The sequence below is a fragment of the Elephas maximus genome, chromosome 4, assembly GCF_024166365.1.
Source record: "Elephas maximus indicus isolate mEleMax1 chromosome 4, mEleMax1 primary haplotype, whole genome shotgun sequence".
Taxonomy (NCBI): domain Eukaryota; kingdom Metazoa; phylum Chordata; class Mammalia; order Proboscidea; family Elephantidae; genus Elephas; species Elephas maximus.
The window spans coordinates 130,104,778-130,121,852 of record NC_064822.1 but is presented as its reverse complement, the minus strand read 5'-3'; the positions used below and the strand labels follow the sequence as shown (position 1 = coordinate 130,121,852).

At 33.2% G+C, this 17,075-nt stretch overlaps 1 protein-coding gene across 6 annotated transcripts in view; it reads right to left on the bottom strand.

Moving 5' to 3' along the window:
• Nucleotides 1-3,051: 3,051 nt before the first annotated feature.
• CPSF6 (cleavage and polyadenylation specific factor 6) overlaps nucleotides 3,052-17,075 on the bottom strand; it is a 40,772-nt gene continuing 26,748 nt past the window's right edge. For 2 of the 6 annotated variants that reach the window (XM_049883848.1, XM_049883852.1), the window contains 2 exons: nucleotides 16,875-17,028; nucleotides 3,052-14,869 (listed from right to left, as the gene is read on the bottom strand). In XM_049883848.1, coding sequence (XP_049739805.1) covers nucleotides 14,680-14,869; nucleotides 16,875-17,028 — 344 coding nt within the window. In that variant the 3' untranslated portion in view covers nucleotides 3,052-14,679. The remainder of the gene's footprint in view (nucleotides 14,870-16,874; nucleotides 17,029-17,075) is intronic. The other 4 variants (XM_049883851.1, XM_049883853.1, XM_049883850.1 and 1 more) reach the window with 3 other exon arrangements.

The following is a 17,075-nucleotide window of genomic DNA, read 5'->3' as shown; positions in this document are numbered from 1 at the left end:
GCAAAACAGAAGATTTCAAAGGGCGGCTCGAGAAGACAAAGTATTACAATATGCAAAGACCTGGAGTTAGAAAACCAAAGGGGAAGAACATGCTCGGCACTTCTCAAGCTGAAAAAACTGATGAAGAAATTCCAAACTTGAAGAAAAAATTCAAGTCTCAAGTTGTAATACTGAAGGATTCTATGAGGAAAATACTAAACGACGCAGGACGCATCAAAAGAAGGTGGAAGGAATAGAGAGTCAACGGTACCAGAAAGATCTGGTCAAGGTTCAAAGATTTCAAGAGGTAACATATGATCAAGAACCAACGGCACTGAAGGAAGAAATACAAGCTGCACCAAAGACATGGTGAAAAACATGGTTCCAGGAATTGACAGAATACCAATTGAGGTGTTTTAACAAACAGATCCAACATTGGAAGCACTCACTTGTCTATGCCAAGAAATTTGGAAGACAGCTATCTGGCCAACTGACTGGATGAGATTCATTTGTGCCCATTCCAAAGAAAGGTGATCCAACAGTATGCGAAGATTATCAAACAACATCATTATTATCACACACAAGTAAAACGTTGCTGAAAATCATTCAAAAGCAGTTGCAGCAGTAGTACATTGACAGGGAACTGCAAGAAATTCAAGCTAGATTCAGAAGACAACATGGAAAGAGGGATATCACTGCTGATGTCAGATACACCTTGGCTGAATGCAGACAACACCAGAGAGGTGTTTACCTGTATTTTATTGACAATGCAAAGACATTTGACTGTGTGGATCACAACAAATTATGGATAACATTTCGAATGGGAATTTCAGAACACTTAATTGTGCTCATGAGGAGATTATACATACACCAAGAGGCAGTCATTAAACAGAGCAAGGGGATACCACACGGTTTAAAATCAAGAAAGGTGTGCTTCAGGGTTGCATCCTTCACCATACTTATTCAATCTGCATGCTGGCAAATAATTCAAGAAGATGGACAATATGAAATACACAGCATCAAGATTGGAAGAAGGTTCGTTAACAAACTGTAATGTGCCGATAACACAACCTTGCTTGCTGAAAGCAAAGAGAGCTTCAAACACTGATGATCCAAGGCTACTGTATTCTGTATGGCTGATACCTGGACAGAAAGAAAACAAAGATCCTCACAACTGAACCAATTAGCAACATCATAGTAAATGGAGAAAATTTTGAAGTTGTCAAGGAGTTTTACTTGGATCCACAATCAACACGTATGGAAGCAGCAGTCAAAAAATCAAGACATGTTGCACAGGGCAAATCTGCTGCAGACCTCTTTACAGTGTTATAAAGCAAAGTTGTCACCTTGAAAACTATGGTGCCTGACCCAAGCCATGGTATTTTCAATCACCTCATATGTATGTAAAAACTGCACAATGAATAAGGAAGACCAAAGGATTAACACCTTTGGATTACGGTGTTGATGAAGAATATCGAATACACCACGGACTGCCAGAAGAATGAACATACCTGTCTTGGAAGAAGTACAACCAGAGAGAATGCTCTTTAGAATGAGGGTGGCAAGACTTTCCGAATACTCTGGACACGCTATCAGGAGGGGTCAATCATGGGAGGACATCATGCTTATAGAGGTTCAGTGAAAAAAAGGAAAACCCTCAAGGACATGGACTGACAAAGTGGCTGCAACAATGGGCTCTAGCACGGCAATGATAGTGAAGCTGGTGCAGGACCGGGCAGTATTTCATTTCTTTTGCACATAGGGTCTTTGAGCTGGAAGCACCTCAACAGCATCTAACAACCCCTACTCACCATTCCGCTAATTGTAACCGGCCAATCTCATGTATCCTTCCCTAGTTTAATCTGCAGCCCAGCTTTGTGAAATGCTCATCTAATTGTGGTAATTTACCACTTTGTTGTTTGGACAAGCTTTAAGGTGACGTACAAGCACTGCAGTCTGGTGCCTGCCTACTTCTTGAGCCCCTATACTCCTCACTCTCTGCTTTAAACTGGCATTCTTTCTATTTCTACTACTATGTTCCTTCCTGCCAAAAGGCCTTTTGTGCAAGCCTCTTTGCCTAGGCACTTCTCTGCCCTCTTTACCAAATGAAGTTTCATTCCTTCATGAAAAGTCTCAGTTAATAGGGAATTAAATGCTATTTTCTACAGTTTTCCTATAAACAATATGAATTGTAAAAGTTAAAGAATATCTATATCCCTTATCAGGCACTGACAATAGGTGATTAAAGTTATTAATGCGACATACCCAACAATACTGGAAACCATTTCTAGAAATAGTTCTTCTTTCATGGTAATGATTAGGAAACAAAACTAGGAGCATGGGAAAATTCTGTCAAAAATCCTTCATTAAGGATAAAAAAAAGCTTTTCCCTATTTTGTTAAATCAGGCCCCAACTCCTACGGAGTTTGGTGTGTTATCTGGTCAAAAGCCATCCCTAATAATCTTTTCTTACAGTCAAATGCCAAATGTCCTCTGCTCCTACAAGCATCTTAACTCATTCAAGGGCAAATGGAAACCAATGAGTGCAATCTTCTTTAAAATATAAACGTATACCAAACAGCAACAGAAAATCTAACAAAACCTGAACCACAATCCTAGCAGGGACACGGGAAGGGGGGCCCAGTATTACTTCTCATATGGTTATTTCAAATTGTTCAGAATCGTTACCTGAAGCTTGCCGGTGAGATATCTGGGATCTGATTACAATTTGTTACTGTTAAAAATATTGTTGCAATCTAGAGAAATTCTTTACTTGATTGAAGTCTAGTGAGATTAATAGTCCCCTAATTATGGCTGAATGTTTTCTGAATTTTAGATTTAAGAATAAAATATTCTAGAAATTTTTCAGTTTGTAATTCTAATTTTAGTCACATATTACCTGTTTTACAGACCACCAAAATGTCAATACAGAAGAAAATAACCACTTTGTAGGAAGCTGGTTAAATAAAATGCGGACAACGGTCAAATTTTTGTAATACTGTACGTTACCAAAATCATACACGATAGTTAACAAACTATAAATCAAACAAAATAAAGACAAACTGCAAAGTATTATCAAAACTGTTATTTTATTTTCAACACAAGATATATACCATGCTTGTTACTAGTGCAGTTTAAGGCCAACAATGGCCATATAGCAAACTGCTGAACCTAAATGCTAAAGAAAGAAAAGACAAAGTAAACATTAAACACAAAACTGCAATTACAAACAATTTAATAAAATGGAATGAGCTTTTTAATAGAAGCTAATATGGAAGTCTAGTTCTCATGGACATCAATAAGATGCCGATTTGATCAAACATCACCTTACCTTTGCACAGAAATCTTATTGTGAAGTCACCATAGAGTCAATAGCTAAAATTGTAAGACTTTCTTTGGCCTTCTGGTATTAGACACATTATTTACAAACTGTGATTCAGTAATATTCATGGATACTAGTAATATGATACATTAATTTTTTTGTTAAGGGCTTTCCATTAAAAATTGTATAACAACTTTGTAAGGCTGTACAGGGTTGTAAACTACTTTGCTAATGTACCATGGGATGCAGAGGAAGAATGAATAATAAGAATAGACCTTTTTTTTTAAGGCTAAAGTCATTAATGTTATAGAGCATTCCTTAGAATACATTATGATTTACCTAAAAAGGATCCTGTCCCATTAAATACCACCTGAGTACTACAATTCTCAAAGTAAAAAAATAAACATGAAGTTACCATTGTATTTTAAAATAATTTAACTTACAGAATTCTGAGAAGTGTTACGTGGTAACAGTGTGGCAAAAAGAACACACCTTCAAAATGAAATGTTATTACTAATTGCAGGGTCTGTCCAATTATGAGATTAATGCAAAACATTTACACCCATGGTGGAGGATACTCCCACATGAAAAACTCTTGGTAGTATTTACTATCTGCAGTTACCATTTCAAGATTTGTGTGACTTCAGTTAAATTCTAATATTTTAAAAGACTCCCATTACAATATGTTAATTAATATAGCAGGAAGTCTTTAAAAAACTAAAATCTATCAATATGTCCCATACAAAAACCATAGTAGCTGCATATTCAGATAGTGAATGCCAACCACCTGAAATTTGAAATAAGAAACATTGATTAAGACAAACCTAAATCAATCTGAATAAGATACAATTGCCTGAATATTGTGAATATTCGTAAAAATTCATATTGCTTCTTTCTAATGCCAAGAAAGAAGAGCATAAGAACTTTCTCCCAGAAGCCTAGACATTTAAACACACATTTTCTATTTCAACTTAAAACTTTGATCTTGAATCTTTAGATTTCTCTAAATCAAAAATCTCATTACAAACACAAGGAATGCCATATTTAAGGCCACATCTTAATAAAATTATAATTTTTGGTTGAATATTTGTAAGAAAATTAGTCTAAGGCTTCTAAGAGTCAAGTTGCTAGAAAATAAATACACCAGTGTTTAAACTGAAGGTTAATAATTAAGAACAAACAAAAAAACACTGTAAAGAAACAGAAAAGTAGATAGTTTTGCTACAAAAATCCCACTTGATATATTTTAGCACAAAAAATGTCTAATATGTACAATGGATAAACGTGCACATAGGTACATACAACTGGGGTAAACATTCACAGAGGTCTGTGGGATGCAAAGGGACTTAATGAATAAAATTTAAATTGCAGTTATCTGTAAAACAGTGAGAATCTCAATATTGTATTCTCTGCAAAGAATGAGAACATAAACTTCTTACAACAACTTAAGCTGAAGCTTAAACACAAAATTGGAGCCATCTCTTAAGATACAGAAAATGCAATGATCATTGAGGTATCAAAACCAAAATGTCCAGAACACGCCAACAAAAAATTCTAGTAGTAGCATCTTATTGTATAAAATAGTATGTATTTAGGTTATTGGCACATTTAAATACATAAGGGAAAGAGAAAGTCTTTGCCCTTTCAACAATGTACCCCCTTTACTACAAAATATTATACAACATTCATTAAAACCTCCATTTATTTTAAGACTGACCTTAAACTATTAAAAAACAAAGTAATATTCTCCATAGGAGAATTAAATGAAAATAATATCTTAAGATACAATCCGTATTAAGTTCTTTGTGGGTCTCTAAATTGTAGTTAAGTGCTTAAAACCATCCTAGGTGGAGGGTCATTAAATGGGGTAAACTGATCAATAGCCACTGCAACTCACTCCACACCTTGCTGATGAAAACAGAAAATAAACACTTCCACCAACTTTATTCTGGGGTATCTCTTCCACAATATACTTCCTTTAACCAAAAGCAGCACACTGAATCCACAGTATTGCTTCAGAGGCAATACCACCACTCAGATGCTGCCTCATTCATAATTTTACTGGCTGAAAGGGATGTGACTGCATAGCACTAATGCTATGGTTTAAAAGTAAACTCAAGTTTGTCTTCATATCTAATAAATTATTAATTAAAACGTCTCTGGGACTCTTTATTTTTTGGCATCTATGCAAGGACTTATCTCTTTGGATTGTTTTTACACATTAACAACAAAAAGGAAGAGGCGTTTTCAAATAATACCAGCCCATAAACAAGGAAAGGGTGATGAAAAGTAAAAACAAAGCTTACAATTTTCACCTTTACTACTATACATTCGTGTGTTATCAGGTAGAGAAAGACTTGGCAAAACCGTTTCGTCAAACCCAAAAGTAATTTCCTTCTGAAAACACTTAAAATAACGGACTGGGAACAAACAATTCTAGTACACTCATTGTCTGCAACAGAAGTCATGTAATGAGATCAGTCAAGTAGGGAAAAGAGTGGCAGAGAATGAGCAATCAAAGGGTTCCACTGATGAAAATGAAAAGGTAGATGAAGGAAAGACTTACTAGCACAAAAATTTCCAGTTTTCGTTTCAAGTTCAAGTGCAGTTAGATTTTTGTGATTCCATTTTAAATTTGCTCAGAGACAATTTTACTCTCATGGACATTTTACTTACCTGTTAACTATTAACTAATTTCCTTTGTAGTATATTTATGTCCATACTTCCTCCCATTATTTTAATTAAAATACAAGAAAGCTAAGAAATGACAAAAACTAACAACACTTACACACAAATTTCAATACAACTTTCAAAAATGTTAAAAAGGTAACTGAATTTTCAATAAAACACTAAAATAGGAAACATTTCTGAGAGCACATAGTTCTAATAAATGCCAATGATCCCATGCACAAATACTACAATCACAAAATGTTTTAAAAGAAAACTGGCAATAGTATGAATAACTCAAAACAGCTAATTTTGTGAGAAGTAGTTTGCTGGTGGACGAGGTGAAATTAAACAACTGCAGTGCAAATCTCTAAAGGGCTTCTACAGGTGCATGTTACATAATATCTAGGGTACCTAAATACTTTAAGCACTGTCCTCAAATTTGGCTGTTCTTTAAAAACCAATGTGCATTATCAGAAGATCTCTCAAAGATAATCAGATCTTAAAAACAAGTTAACTTGCTTATGGATTTGAACTCAACAAATTTCTGAAGTAGTGATCTGAAATGATCTTCCTATGAAAATGTCCAATTACGCTGACACTCTGCCTATATTAATTTTTCAATTAAGAACACATGCTACAAGGTGCATTTAATGTGGGCCTACACATAAGGCAGGTTTGAAAAAAATCTTTGATTAACTCAGAAGCTCTAGCACGAATCAACAGCTTGCATGAACACACAAAGAATTCCTTCAACTGTGGAGCTACAGTGCACCTATAATCTCCCATTACAGATGCAAGGGGATTCAACCCAATGTTAATAAACATCACATCCTTCAGAAATCTATAGCAACTGAAAAATTAAACTAAGGCTCTCTTTACTCATATTTATCTGCTGCATGGTTGTATTTACATTGCCTATGGCTCAAAAAAAATCAAACCATAAGCACCATCAATATAAAACAGCAAATTAACTGCAGCATCAAATCAGAACTATCAAAATATTTCTTCAATGCTAGCAGTTCACAATTAAGTGTTTCAATATATCTGTGTTGTAATTAAGCTGCATTACTGTAGCAAATAATGTACAGGTTTTTACTAGAATGTTAAAATCACAAATCTTTTTGACCCCTAACACACTGACTGGACCGCCATCCTGTCAGATTTCAGTTTTTACAAGCTTACATACCATTCAGTGAACTCACAAGCTAACTAGATAAAAACAGCTAGAAAAGCAGAATATAGAAATGTTAAATATCCATGTAATCACCTATTCTAATATCAAAATCAACGGCAAGAGACACTTAATTAGTATGTTTAATTCACTGAACGCAAGATTAGATTGATGCATATTCAAAAAACGCTATTGCAGTGCTTTTTAAAGGACAGTATAAATGTTGTCATAGTAACATTATCTTTAGATATTGCTGAACACAAGACTTTCCCTGAGGTGTAAACATCAAATAACTTGAACAGCTTTACACATCAGCCCCATTAAACAGTTTATTACAACACTACATCTATTGTAATCAAAGTGGTGCTGTTTACAGACATTATCATATGAACATTTTTAACAAGAACAAACTACTATAAAAACAAGCATTTACTTGACTTTTTTCCAACTGCTTGCACATTGTAATGGCCAAATGTATATAACCAGTAATAAAGTTGCAAAAGCTTTAACTTTTTAAATCACACAGGTTTCCTTCAAATAAAAACAGTTAAGCAACATAAAAAGTAAAAGTAGAGCTACTGGTTACCATTTATGCAGATTTGCTTTATTCAGATCTATTCCTGTTCATTTTATCCATGAATCCTTACAGGTTCAGTTCAATCACAAGAAGCAAACTGCTGGACAAGCGTCATTTTCCCCCATGAAGACTGTTTTGTCTTGGAAGGTGTTCCTCTTCCTTCAGCTGTAATGTGTCAAAATTTGTGATGTAGATTTTGCTATTCCCCATAATACACAGAAAAACGCTGGCTTAACTATACATATACAAGTCGTGCATCTACTTCACTCTTATGTTTTCTAAGACAAAATAAGAATGAACCGAAACAGTAGCTGCCTTTGTGGTGGAGAAATACTCCCAACTTATCTGATGTTTTGAAACTGAGACATTCTTGTTTCACTCTTCTTAGATTTACTGCCTTATAAATTTAATGAATAAAACAGAAATGGAAACATAACAGCTACTGTTTCTGGTGATGGGAACATTTATAAGTCATTTTCTAAAGTACGCACACTACAAAAATAAATGGAAAAATGCTTAGATGATTTTAATGTAAATGTTTTTCATTCATCCACATTATCAATTCTATATTAACTCATTTAACAATTAAATGCTGAATTGAATATAAAATGCAATAAATTATTTTACAAATTAGTTGTATTTATTTCACAGCACACAGGAATTTCTGCAATTACTATAAATCAAATGCTGCTCCAAATTACAAAATTTGTAAGGAAAATTTATAAATAGGTAGCTCAGTATGGGCACTTAAATAAATGACATCCATGTACAAATCTTTATACATGATACAAATTTAAAACATTTACTTTTAATTTCACCTGTATCAAAATATCTATGATAGTATATAAACTAACCAAAAACAAGCTAAATGGGAATCTACAATGATAAATTTCATTGAAAACTCACACATAAAGAAAAAAAAAAAACCAATAAATTTGATAAACTAAAATTCAAGAATACATAAATATGCAAAATTCAGGTAGAGGTTCACAATTGAAACATTCAATTAACTTGGATATATGTGATCACTGAAACACACCAGGTATTTTAGATGTAAATTCCAAGAGAGCATTTCAATAACTTTAAGAGTCAAAAGGGCACAATGTTCAGTGATATTTTGCCACAAAAATAACTGAAAAATATTTTTTGTTCGACAATTAAGAGTAATTTGTCACAGCGATAAATTTTATCTTTTATGTCTTTTCTTCCCCAACAAGGCTGTGGGCATCTATGCATCCTTAATGCCTGGCAGTAAAAATCTAAATTTTATAACTGGAAAAGAACAAAACTCTGAATTTTCTCTTTTAAATAGTTTCTGGATGCCTGTATTTTTCAGAGGTACTTGAACGATTTCTATTTCCCTTTACTGCACCTTCATCTTATGTTGATGAAGCTATTTGGTGGAATTATTAATAGAAAAAAATCTAAAATGGCAGCTTTCAAATGTCTTATTTTTATTATTTGCAATGTACTATCTAAAGAAAGAGATAAGGTAAATGTTCTAATCTGACAAAGGATCATGAAATCTTACTGCAAAAAACTATCCCCCTAAAATTTTTGTTGTGCTGGCAGGAATATAGAAAGTTTTAGGTCATTAAAAGGGAAAAATATTCAACCCAAAAAAATATACCAAATTTATATCATTCATCACTTCAATGCAGAATGTTACTCCTTTTTCTATAGAGAAACCTGTTCATGAAATTAAAGCACTCATCTTTATCCAAGATGAATGCATTCACTTTTTGCTTGATTATACTTTATAGATGGATCTTTACTATTAATAAACCTCTATTTTTCACCATACAGATAATATAAGATCTAGACGATATTCTTGCCGTTTTATTCTATTTCTAAATACATTTATCCATTTGGAAATACAAATTTTACAGTCTCAAACGGAAGCAACTCTGAAGGCAATACAACCCATTTCCCAAAATCAAATTCCATATTAAAGTCTCAAATATCTAAGTAGACATCTGCATAAACAAAAACATCCAAAAGAAGTTAAAAGTAACATACATTCAATACCCATGTTTTCAGAATATCATCTGGTCAAATCTGTGCTGTCAAAGCCATACAATTACTTGCTTTAGCTCTTAGTTATAAAAGAAGACCTATGTGAACAGTTATTAAAACAAATGCAATCTACAGATCTTTAACGAAGTCTGTAAACTAAAGTGAGGACTACGTAAAATTTCAATACACAGAGAAATACCTCCATTTTTAGGTAATTAAAGATTAAGCCATTATTAACAATTTAAACTATGAGTGTTTCTCATAATTAGAAACTTACTCAAGCAAATTTTTTAGTGCCAGTATTTCTAAACTCATGGTTAAGTTCATTTTTCAAGTAAAAGATTCTAATATATATTTGATATGGCTTATATGTTTCCCTATTAATATATCTAATTAAAATATTCTGGAAACCCTGGTGGCATAGTGGTTAAGAGTTCGGCTGCTAACCAGCAGTTCGAATCCACCCGGCGTTCCTTGAAAACCCCACAGAGAAGTTTTACCCTGTCCTACAGGGTTTTTTGTTTAATGAGATGTACTTTAATTTAAACTCGAAGAAATAAAATTCATTTTTTTAAATCTGAAAATTTCTCCTTAACCAAATAAGAGGAATGGAGATGGGGTGTGCAAAAGAAATAGAAGTATCTACATACAAGTTAACTCAATTCCTTTTTGCACTGACCACAGTGTATTTCACAAAAAAAAAAAAAAAAATTTTTTTGGTAGATGTTTTTATTATAGATGTTTACTACAAAAACATTTCATATCTTCTTCTTTTTACTTTTGAACATAATACTTACCTCAGTTTAACTAAAGCATTTTATAACACTATAAAATGTATACATGGCTGTTGGTTTAGATAGTCTACTAAATACAAACAAACTTCATCACAGTCAAAGAAAAATTAGTTTTGCCCCAAAAAGATTCACAGAAGGGACATTTCAAAACAGGATGTTATTTGGAATTCACTGTGAGAGTTAAAACATGCTACCACAAAACGGTGTATTAGTGAAGCTGGATAGCATATATGGCACCCTTACCACTTTTTGATTATTGAGTTTTCTTTAGGCAATGCTAACTAAATATTTATTCAAAATAATCTAATTTACAAACTAAAACAACTGTAGCAGATTTCACAGCGAGATGAAGGTGAGAGCAAGGTGATCCACATTGGTATTGAAATTTTTTAAAACAGGGAACATTAACCATTTGTGAACATAATTATATTCTTAAACCACAGTGAGCAAAACACTATACACCCACTCAAGGGATCACTTCCTTTCCTCTTACTGCTTCAATTACATAGTTATGTAGAGACAAGTTTTGCAAATAATACTAAAAGCAAGGAAAACTAGAACTAAAACAAAGGAAAGCTAGCATATCCAGATGAAGTAAAGCAGTTAAAGAAATACAAGAAAACACACAGAAACATAGGGCTGGGAAATATCAGGCAGGTCTCAGATGACCTAGGAGTTGCATAAATAATTTTTACTATTATTAACAACCATTATCATTCATCAGGGAATTAAGACAGTTTAATCTTCACATAAGCCTTAAAGCAATACCAACTTTTAAGAAGATGAAACATCTAAACATGTAAGAAAGAACAACTTAAATGCTTCTCTGGGCTTTTTGTATTTTTTTCCCCCCGAATTAATACATGGCTATATAAGTTTTTTATATAAGCAGTATCTTGGCTGAAGGGAAAAATGCAAATCATCCTAAGTCCTGCATATTTAACAACAAAATCTAAGATCATGTATGGCAGAAGGAAGAAACTAGTAACATGGCAAAGTAGAGAGTTATTCAATCCAGATCCCCAAACAAAATGTTTTAAAATTTTACCAAAGAAATGGATGATTTGAGAATATGTAAAACCTCAGAAATCAGGAAGATGATGAAGCTAAATAAAGAATATTAAAAACATAATAATCTGCTTTCATTACTTTCCAGTACCAAAGCAAAAGCTGAACTGTTAACTGAAATTTGCTGAGTAGGGCTGCTTGAAACAAGTAGCAAGAGGAGAGAAAGCTGAAAGAAAATATCAAAGTAAAATAATTTCTGTAAGAAGTATACAATATATTCTAGCACTGAACTACTCTTATTTTGCTCAGAGTGGTCTGAGAATAGAGGCAGAAATTACAGAATATTAAGCACAATGTATTTACAAACTGAGATTTACAATACTGATATTTTCCCATGAAAATATTACCTATTTGAACTTAGATATTGAAAGCTCTTAGAAAAACGAATACATTTTTTGAAGTGAAAGAATGCAATTAACATTACCAACAATTCAAACACAAAAAAAAAAAAATTAAAATGGGACAGACATTAACAACTTGCCAACATCATTGAGTTTCAAGTTAAATTAAGAACTTGCCCTTTTGGTCATTCATCACCAGTTTAATAAGGTTACATTATTGTTTTATTTATATACAGATTTAAAACTGACATTCATTTTTAGCTTTCAAGTTACTATCATTCCACTTAGTCCATTTCAGATTTACATGAAAGCTCAAAAGGACTCATATTTTAAAACTTCTAAAGAGGTCAACAATAGACCTTATTGTGATTGTGATGAAATTTGCAGGTAGTTTTTTTGTTTAAGAGTTTTCATTAGAATATATTTGACCTCAGTCCCCACCCCTTTATTCACATCTACATCCACAATCAATATTGTTTAGTAGAGCAAAGGTACAATATTCCAGGATAACAGAAGCTTTTGCATTAGAAATGCTTACTATGTAAATTTTTGCTTGGATGAAGGCACATAACAATATTACAACTCAATTCTGATTAATGTACAAACAAAACATGGGAATTCTGGTATGATACATCAGTGATTCAGAAAAAAATGTCAACAACAGTTTGCAAGTTAGGAATTCATAGTTAATGTCTGAATGTAATGAAATTCAAGTCATGATATAGTTAGGTGTACCCATTACTGGACTATAATGTTAGTTAATTCAAGTATTTAAAATTAACAACGCACTTTTTAGATGGAGTACTTGACTATGTTAATTTTACTAAAACTAATAAGAAATGAGTCGGAATTGACTTGATGGCAGCGGGTTTGGTTTTTGTTTTTTTTTAAATAAGAAAACTGCCATTAACTAACTTTGTGGATAAACTGATCCAGAGAGGCCCCTTGACGGGCTCATTCAATTTGTAGGTGACTGAAAATGTATGCAAGCTTCATTATCATGCTGCAGTAACTAGAAGCTTGTTCATAACTGATGAAGTCTAAATAAAAATACAATTTTTTTTTGGTAGAACCTATACCTTTCTATAAATGAAATGACTGATATAGTTAAACATTTCAAAATTATAACCTGGCTACAATTCACCTCAAGCAGATGCTGGACCCTGGGAATTTTTTTCATAAGATGGGATCAGATCTAGTCAGTTGAAGGGGGGGAAAAAAGCTCCATCATTAAAATTTAGTGCTCAGATTTACATGATACAACATTCATTTCTTATATCCAAAACAACATCAATTTCAATAAGCTTAATTTTGCCTCATATTAAAGGCATGTTGTGAGAATCACTTATATTTTGCAATACAATACATGGAGAACTATTTAGAAACTAAGGCTTGATAAATATTCAAGATGTATTATTCTAAATGCAAGGAAAAGTATTAAGAATGGCCTTTTCAGGTCAAAAAGCCCTTAAAACTGTAAACAGTATAACAGCTTATTTGTACTCCAGAAAAGTAACAAAACTTACATACTTATTTCTTAAATGGTATTATTTAAAGGATTTCATCTGCTAAATGTTATGGTTAAAGAAACTGCTATTCTGTTACAAAATTACATATTTGATAAAGCCTTTGATTTTGCCCATGACAATTTAAATACTAACAATTACCATGATTAAATTTTCAAGAAGTTTCTCATTATAGCTGAAAATAATCTTGTGAAGAATAGTTACCTACAAGGGGTTTATTTTAGCCTACCTTAATTTGGACAGGCCACAAACATATAAAGAAAAAATATTTGTTTACAAAGTAACCTTTGTATTACATGTACAAGCCGTGTAGTATCCTCCCCCACTTTTCACATGAATGCTGTTCACAGATATAAAAATAAAATCACACGTGAAAATGAAGTTTAAACAGACAACTCTCCCCACTTCATGAAAAATGTACACAAGAAATTGTTTTAAAATACAGAAAAAAAGACACAATGATTATGGTTTATGAATGAAACATCAAAGAAAATTATTTCAAAGTTATTCTAACTTAGGACATATGGTTTAATACAATTTACAATTTTTAGATACGGACTACACTGAATCCGCTTTAATTCAGTAACTTTTGCATCTTCTTTGCAACTTAAAAGGATAGTTTACCCTCCCCCCACTTTAAAAGCAAAAACCAGATGCCAGGAAAAGAGTCCTTTATGAAACAGTTTTTTTAAAAAAGTAAAAAAGCTCTTTCAATGGCAAGAAAGTATCTTCCTGTACTATAAATTACTGTGTTAGATTTTCTTTAAAAGTTTCAGGGACAAATGAAGTAAGTTCCAAGATAGAAACTTTAAGCTTATTTTTAAAAATCCAAGGACATAATGTATACAAATAACTCCGTGTATTTTATATTTTAAATCACACGTAAGCTGTAGTTAAGAGACTCCCCATTTACAGATTTTGGAAGTACACAATCAGTCCTCTTGATTATTTTTTGCTTTCTTAAGACTATTAATAATCTGAAACCTAAAAGTGGTAACTCAGCAATATAATATTCAAGGATAAAAGAGCAAAATCTTTACCTGTCATTTCTTACCTGTCATTTTTCTCAGACGTTTCCAGAAGATTAAATTCAGAACATGTAGTTGGACCATTTAAAATGTAGGTATATACTGTATAAACAATAGCCTTGGAGTTATAATTACTGTTAATAACATAAACGCTAAATACAACAGGATCAAGGAATACCCACCTTCTCTAACGATGACGATACTCGCGCTCTCTGTCCCGCTCGCGGTCACGGTCTCGGTCACGATCCCGGTGTCTCTCTCGTTCTCTGCTCCTCTCTCTATAATAATCATCATGACGATCTCTACTACGGGATTTATGACGTCGACTCTTTTCTCGTGATCTACTATGGTCCCTCTCTCTCGATCGTTCACGTCTTCTAAAAGAAATTACTGGATTAATGCTCTCCATAACTGGATAGCTTAAAAATGATTCAATACTTTCACATTAAAAAAAATCTAAGGCAGCAAAAAATTCTTTCAAAATTTACTACCAACAATTATAAACTGGAAATTTCATTTTTTTAAATTCTCACAAAATCTGGAACGTGACACATCATGGCTATACATCATGTATCTACTTCAACTAGCAGCCAAAAACATGCATTGCTTACTAAATAAACAGAGGCAAAGGAGAGAGAATTTCAAAGCAATTGTATTTCAAGCCGAAGAAAGTTTAGAATGTTTGTTTTTCCAGAAATAAAATTTATAAACTTGATATACAATAGAATGAAAATACTTAAAAATTAGTACCCACTAACTAGAATCTTCACCTGCACCTGTGTTTATCAACTTTACAACATTTCTAACTAATCATAATACAGTTGGTCAGAAGTACAACTCCACTTAGAAACTTTCTAATAATTAATATAGCCGCTGGAAAGGACTGGGATACTATCTGCATTGTACTTAATAATAAAGAGAAATGTTTCATCGGCTGCTTTTAACAGATGATTTAAACAAAGTGTACTGCCTAAAAGACTTAAAAATTGTAAGATGTCCTCTCCATTAATTCAGTGAAGTCCATCAATATAACTGATGAACAGTATGATTTGAAGACGAGGCACATGAGTACTTCTGCTAAGTCAAAAGATGAGAAATTCTGCTCAATACATAATAAGGAAATAACAATTGTCTATTAGTCTAAATAAGAATATCTCTACTTCGTATTTCTGCACCAAATAGCTAGACTCTAGGAAGCATATTTTAGGTGCTAAGCTCCTTGATCAAGATCAAAGTTGTCACTTTGGACTTAAAAAGTTAAAGAGTACTATAAAAGATACGGCCTTTAACTAGGACAAATCTGTTCAGACACAAAAGTTCTTCTACTGGGTCACAAAGGCAGTAGTTGCGGAGCATGCTAAAGATAAGTTCCTTTTCTTTGATGAAGAAAACTATACCACCAGTTAACAGTACACTAAAGACAGGTCTAAGAAAATCATGTGAAGTCTAAAGATTTACCTTTCAAAACTACGTAAATTTCAAGATTAGTTGGCAGTAATGCTAAAAAACTACCTAATAAGAAAAAATAACAGAAATAGACCATTCATTCATTCACTCCTTCATTTAAGAAATACTTATTTAGCACCCATTCTGTACTGTGGCATAGTAGTTAAGAGCTACAGCTGCTAACCAAAAGGTCAGCAGTTCAAATCCACCAGGCGCTCCCTGGAAACATATCCATGGGGCAGTTCTACTCTGTCCTATAGGGCTGCTATGAGTTGGAATCAACTCCACGGCAAAGGGTTTGGTTTTGGTTTTCTGTATACTAGGCACTGTTTAGGCATTAGAAATACTGTAGTGAAGAGGACAGATAAGACTCCAGCCATCGTTCAACTTGTAGTGAGAAGAAACATGCGTTTAATAACAAATAAGAATAGATTACAGTAAGTACTATAGATGAAATAAACAAGGATATGACATACTAACCTAAGAGAAGGCCCCACTCCTAAGAAGACTGAGTTGAGGCATGAAAGATAAGAAGCCAGCTACGTAGAGACCAGGGAAAAGGGTTCCCATCAAAGGGAATACAAAGTGCAAAATCAGTGAGGTGGTCAAATGCTTGATGTGTCAGAGGACAAGGACGGAGACCAGTGCAGTTGGAATACAGTGAGCAAGGGGAGGGGTACAAGATATAACTAAAAAATGGGAAAGAACTACATCACACAGTGCCTCAAAGTTTGCAGTTTTATCCTAAGAGCAAATGGAAGTCTCAGAATGGTTTTAAGCAAATACTTCACATCTTACTAGAGCTAATAAAATCACTCTGGCTGCTGAGTAAACAATGCGTAAAATCAAAGTCCTATTTTAAAGTCCTCCAAACACAATAAATTCCCATTTGTAAACTAGGTGTTTTAAGTATCATTTGAGACAAAAAAGTTTTACCTTGATCCAGAACCGTAAGACTTAGACTCAATTCCATGAAGGCAATCTTGCAAAGAGCTAATCAGGACTTTGCAACGATCATCAGCAGATACTTTGGATTGTTTAATTAAGGAAATTGCAGTTACCAATGTCTCAATAGCACTCCCATAATCACCTGTGGAGGAAGGGGAGGGTTACAGTCAAAGAAATTTTGTTTCCAAA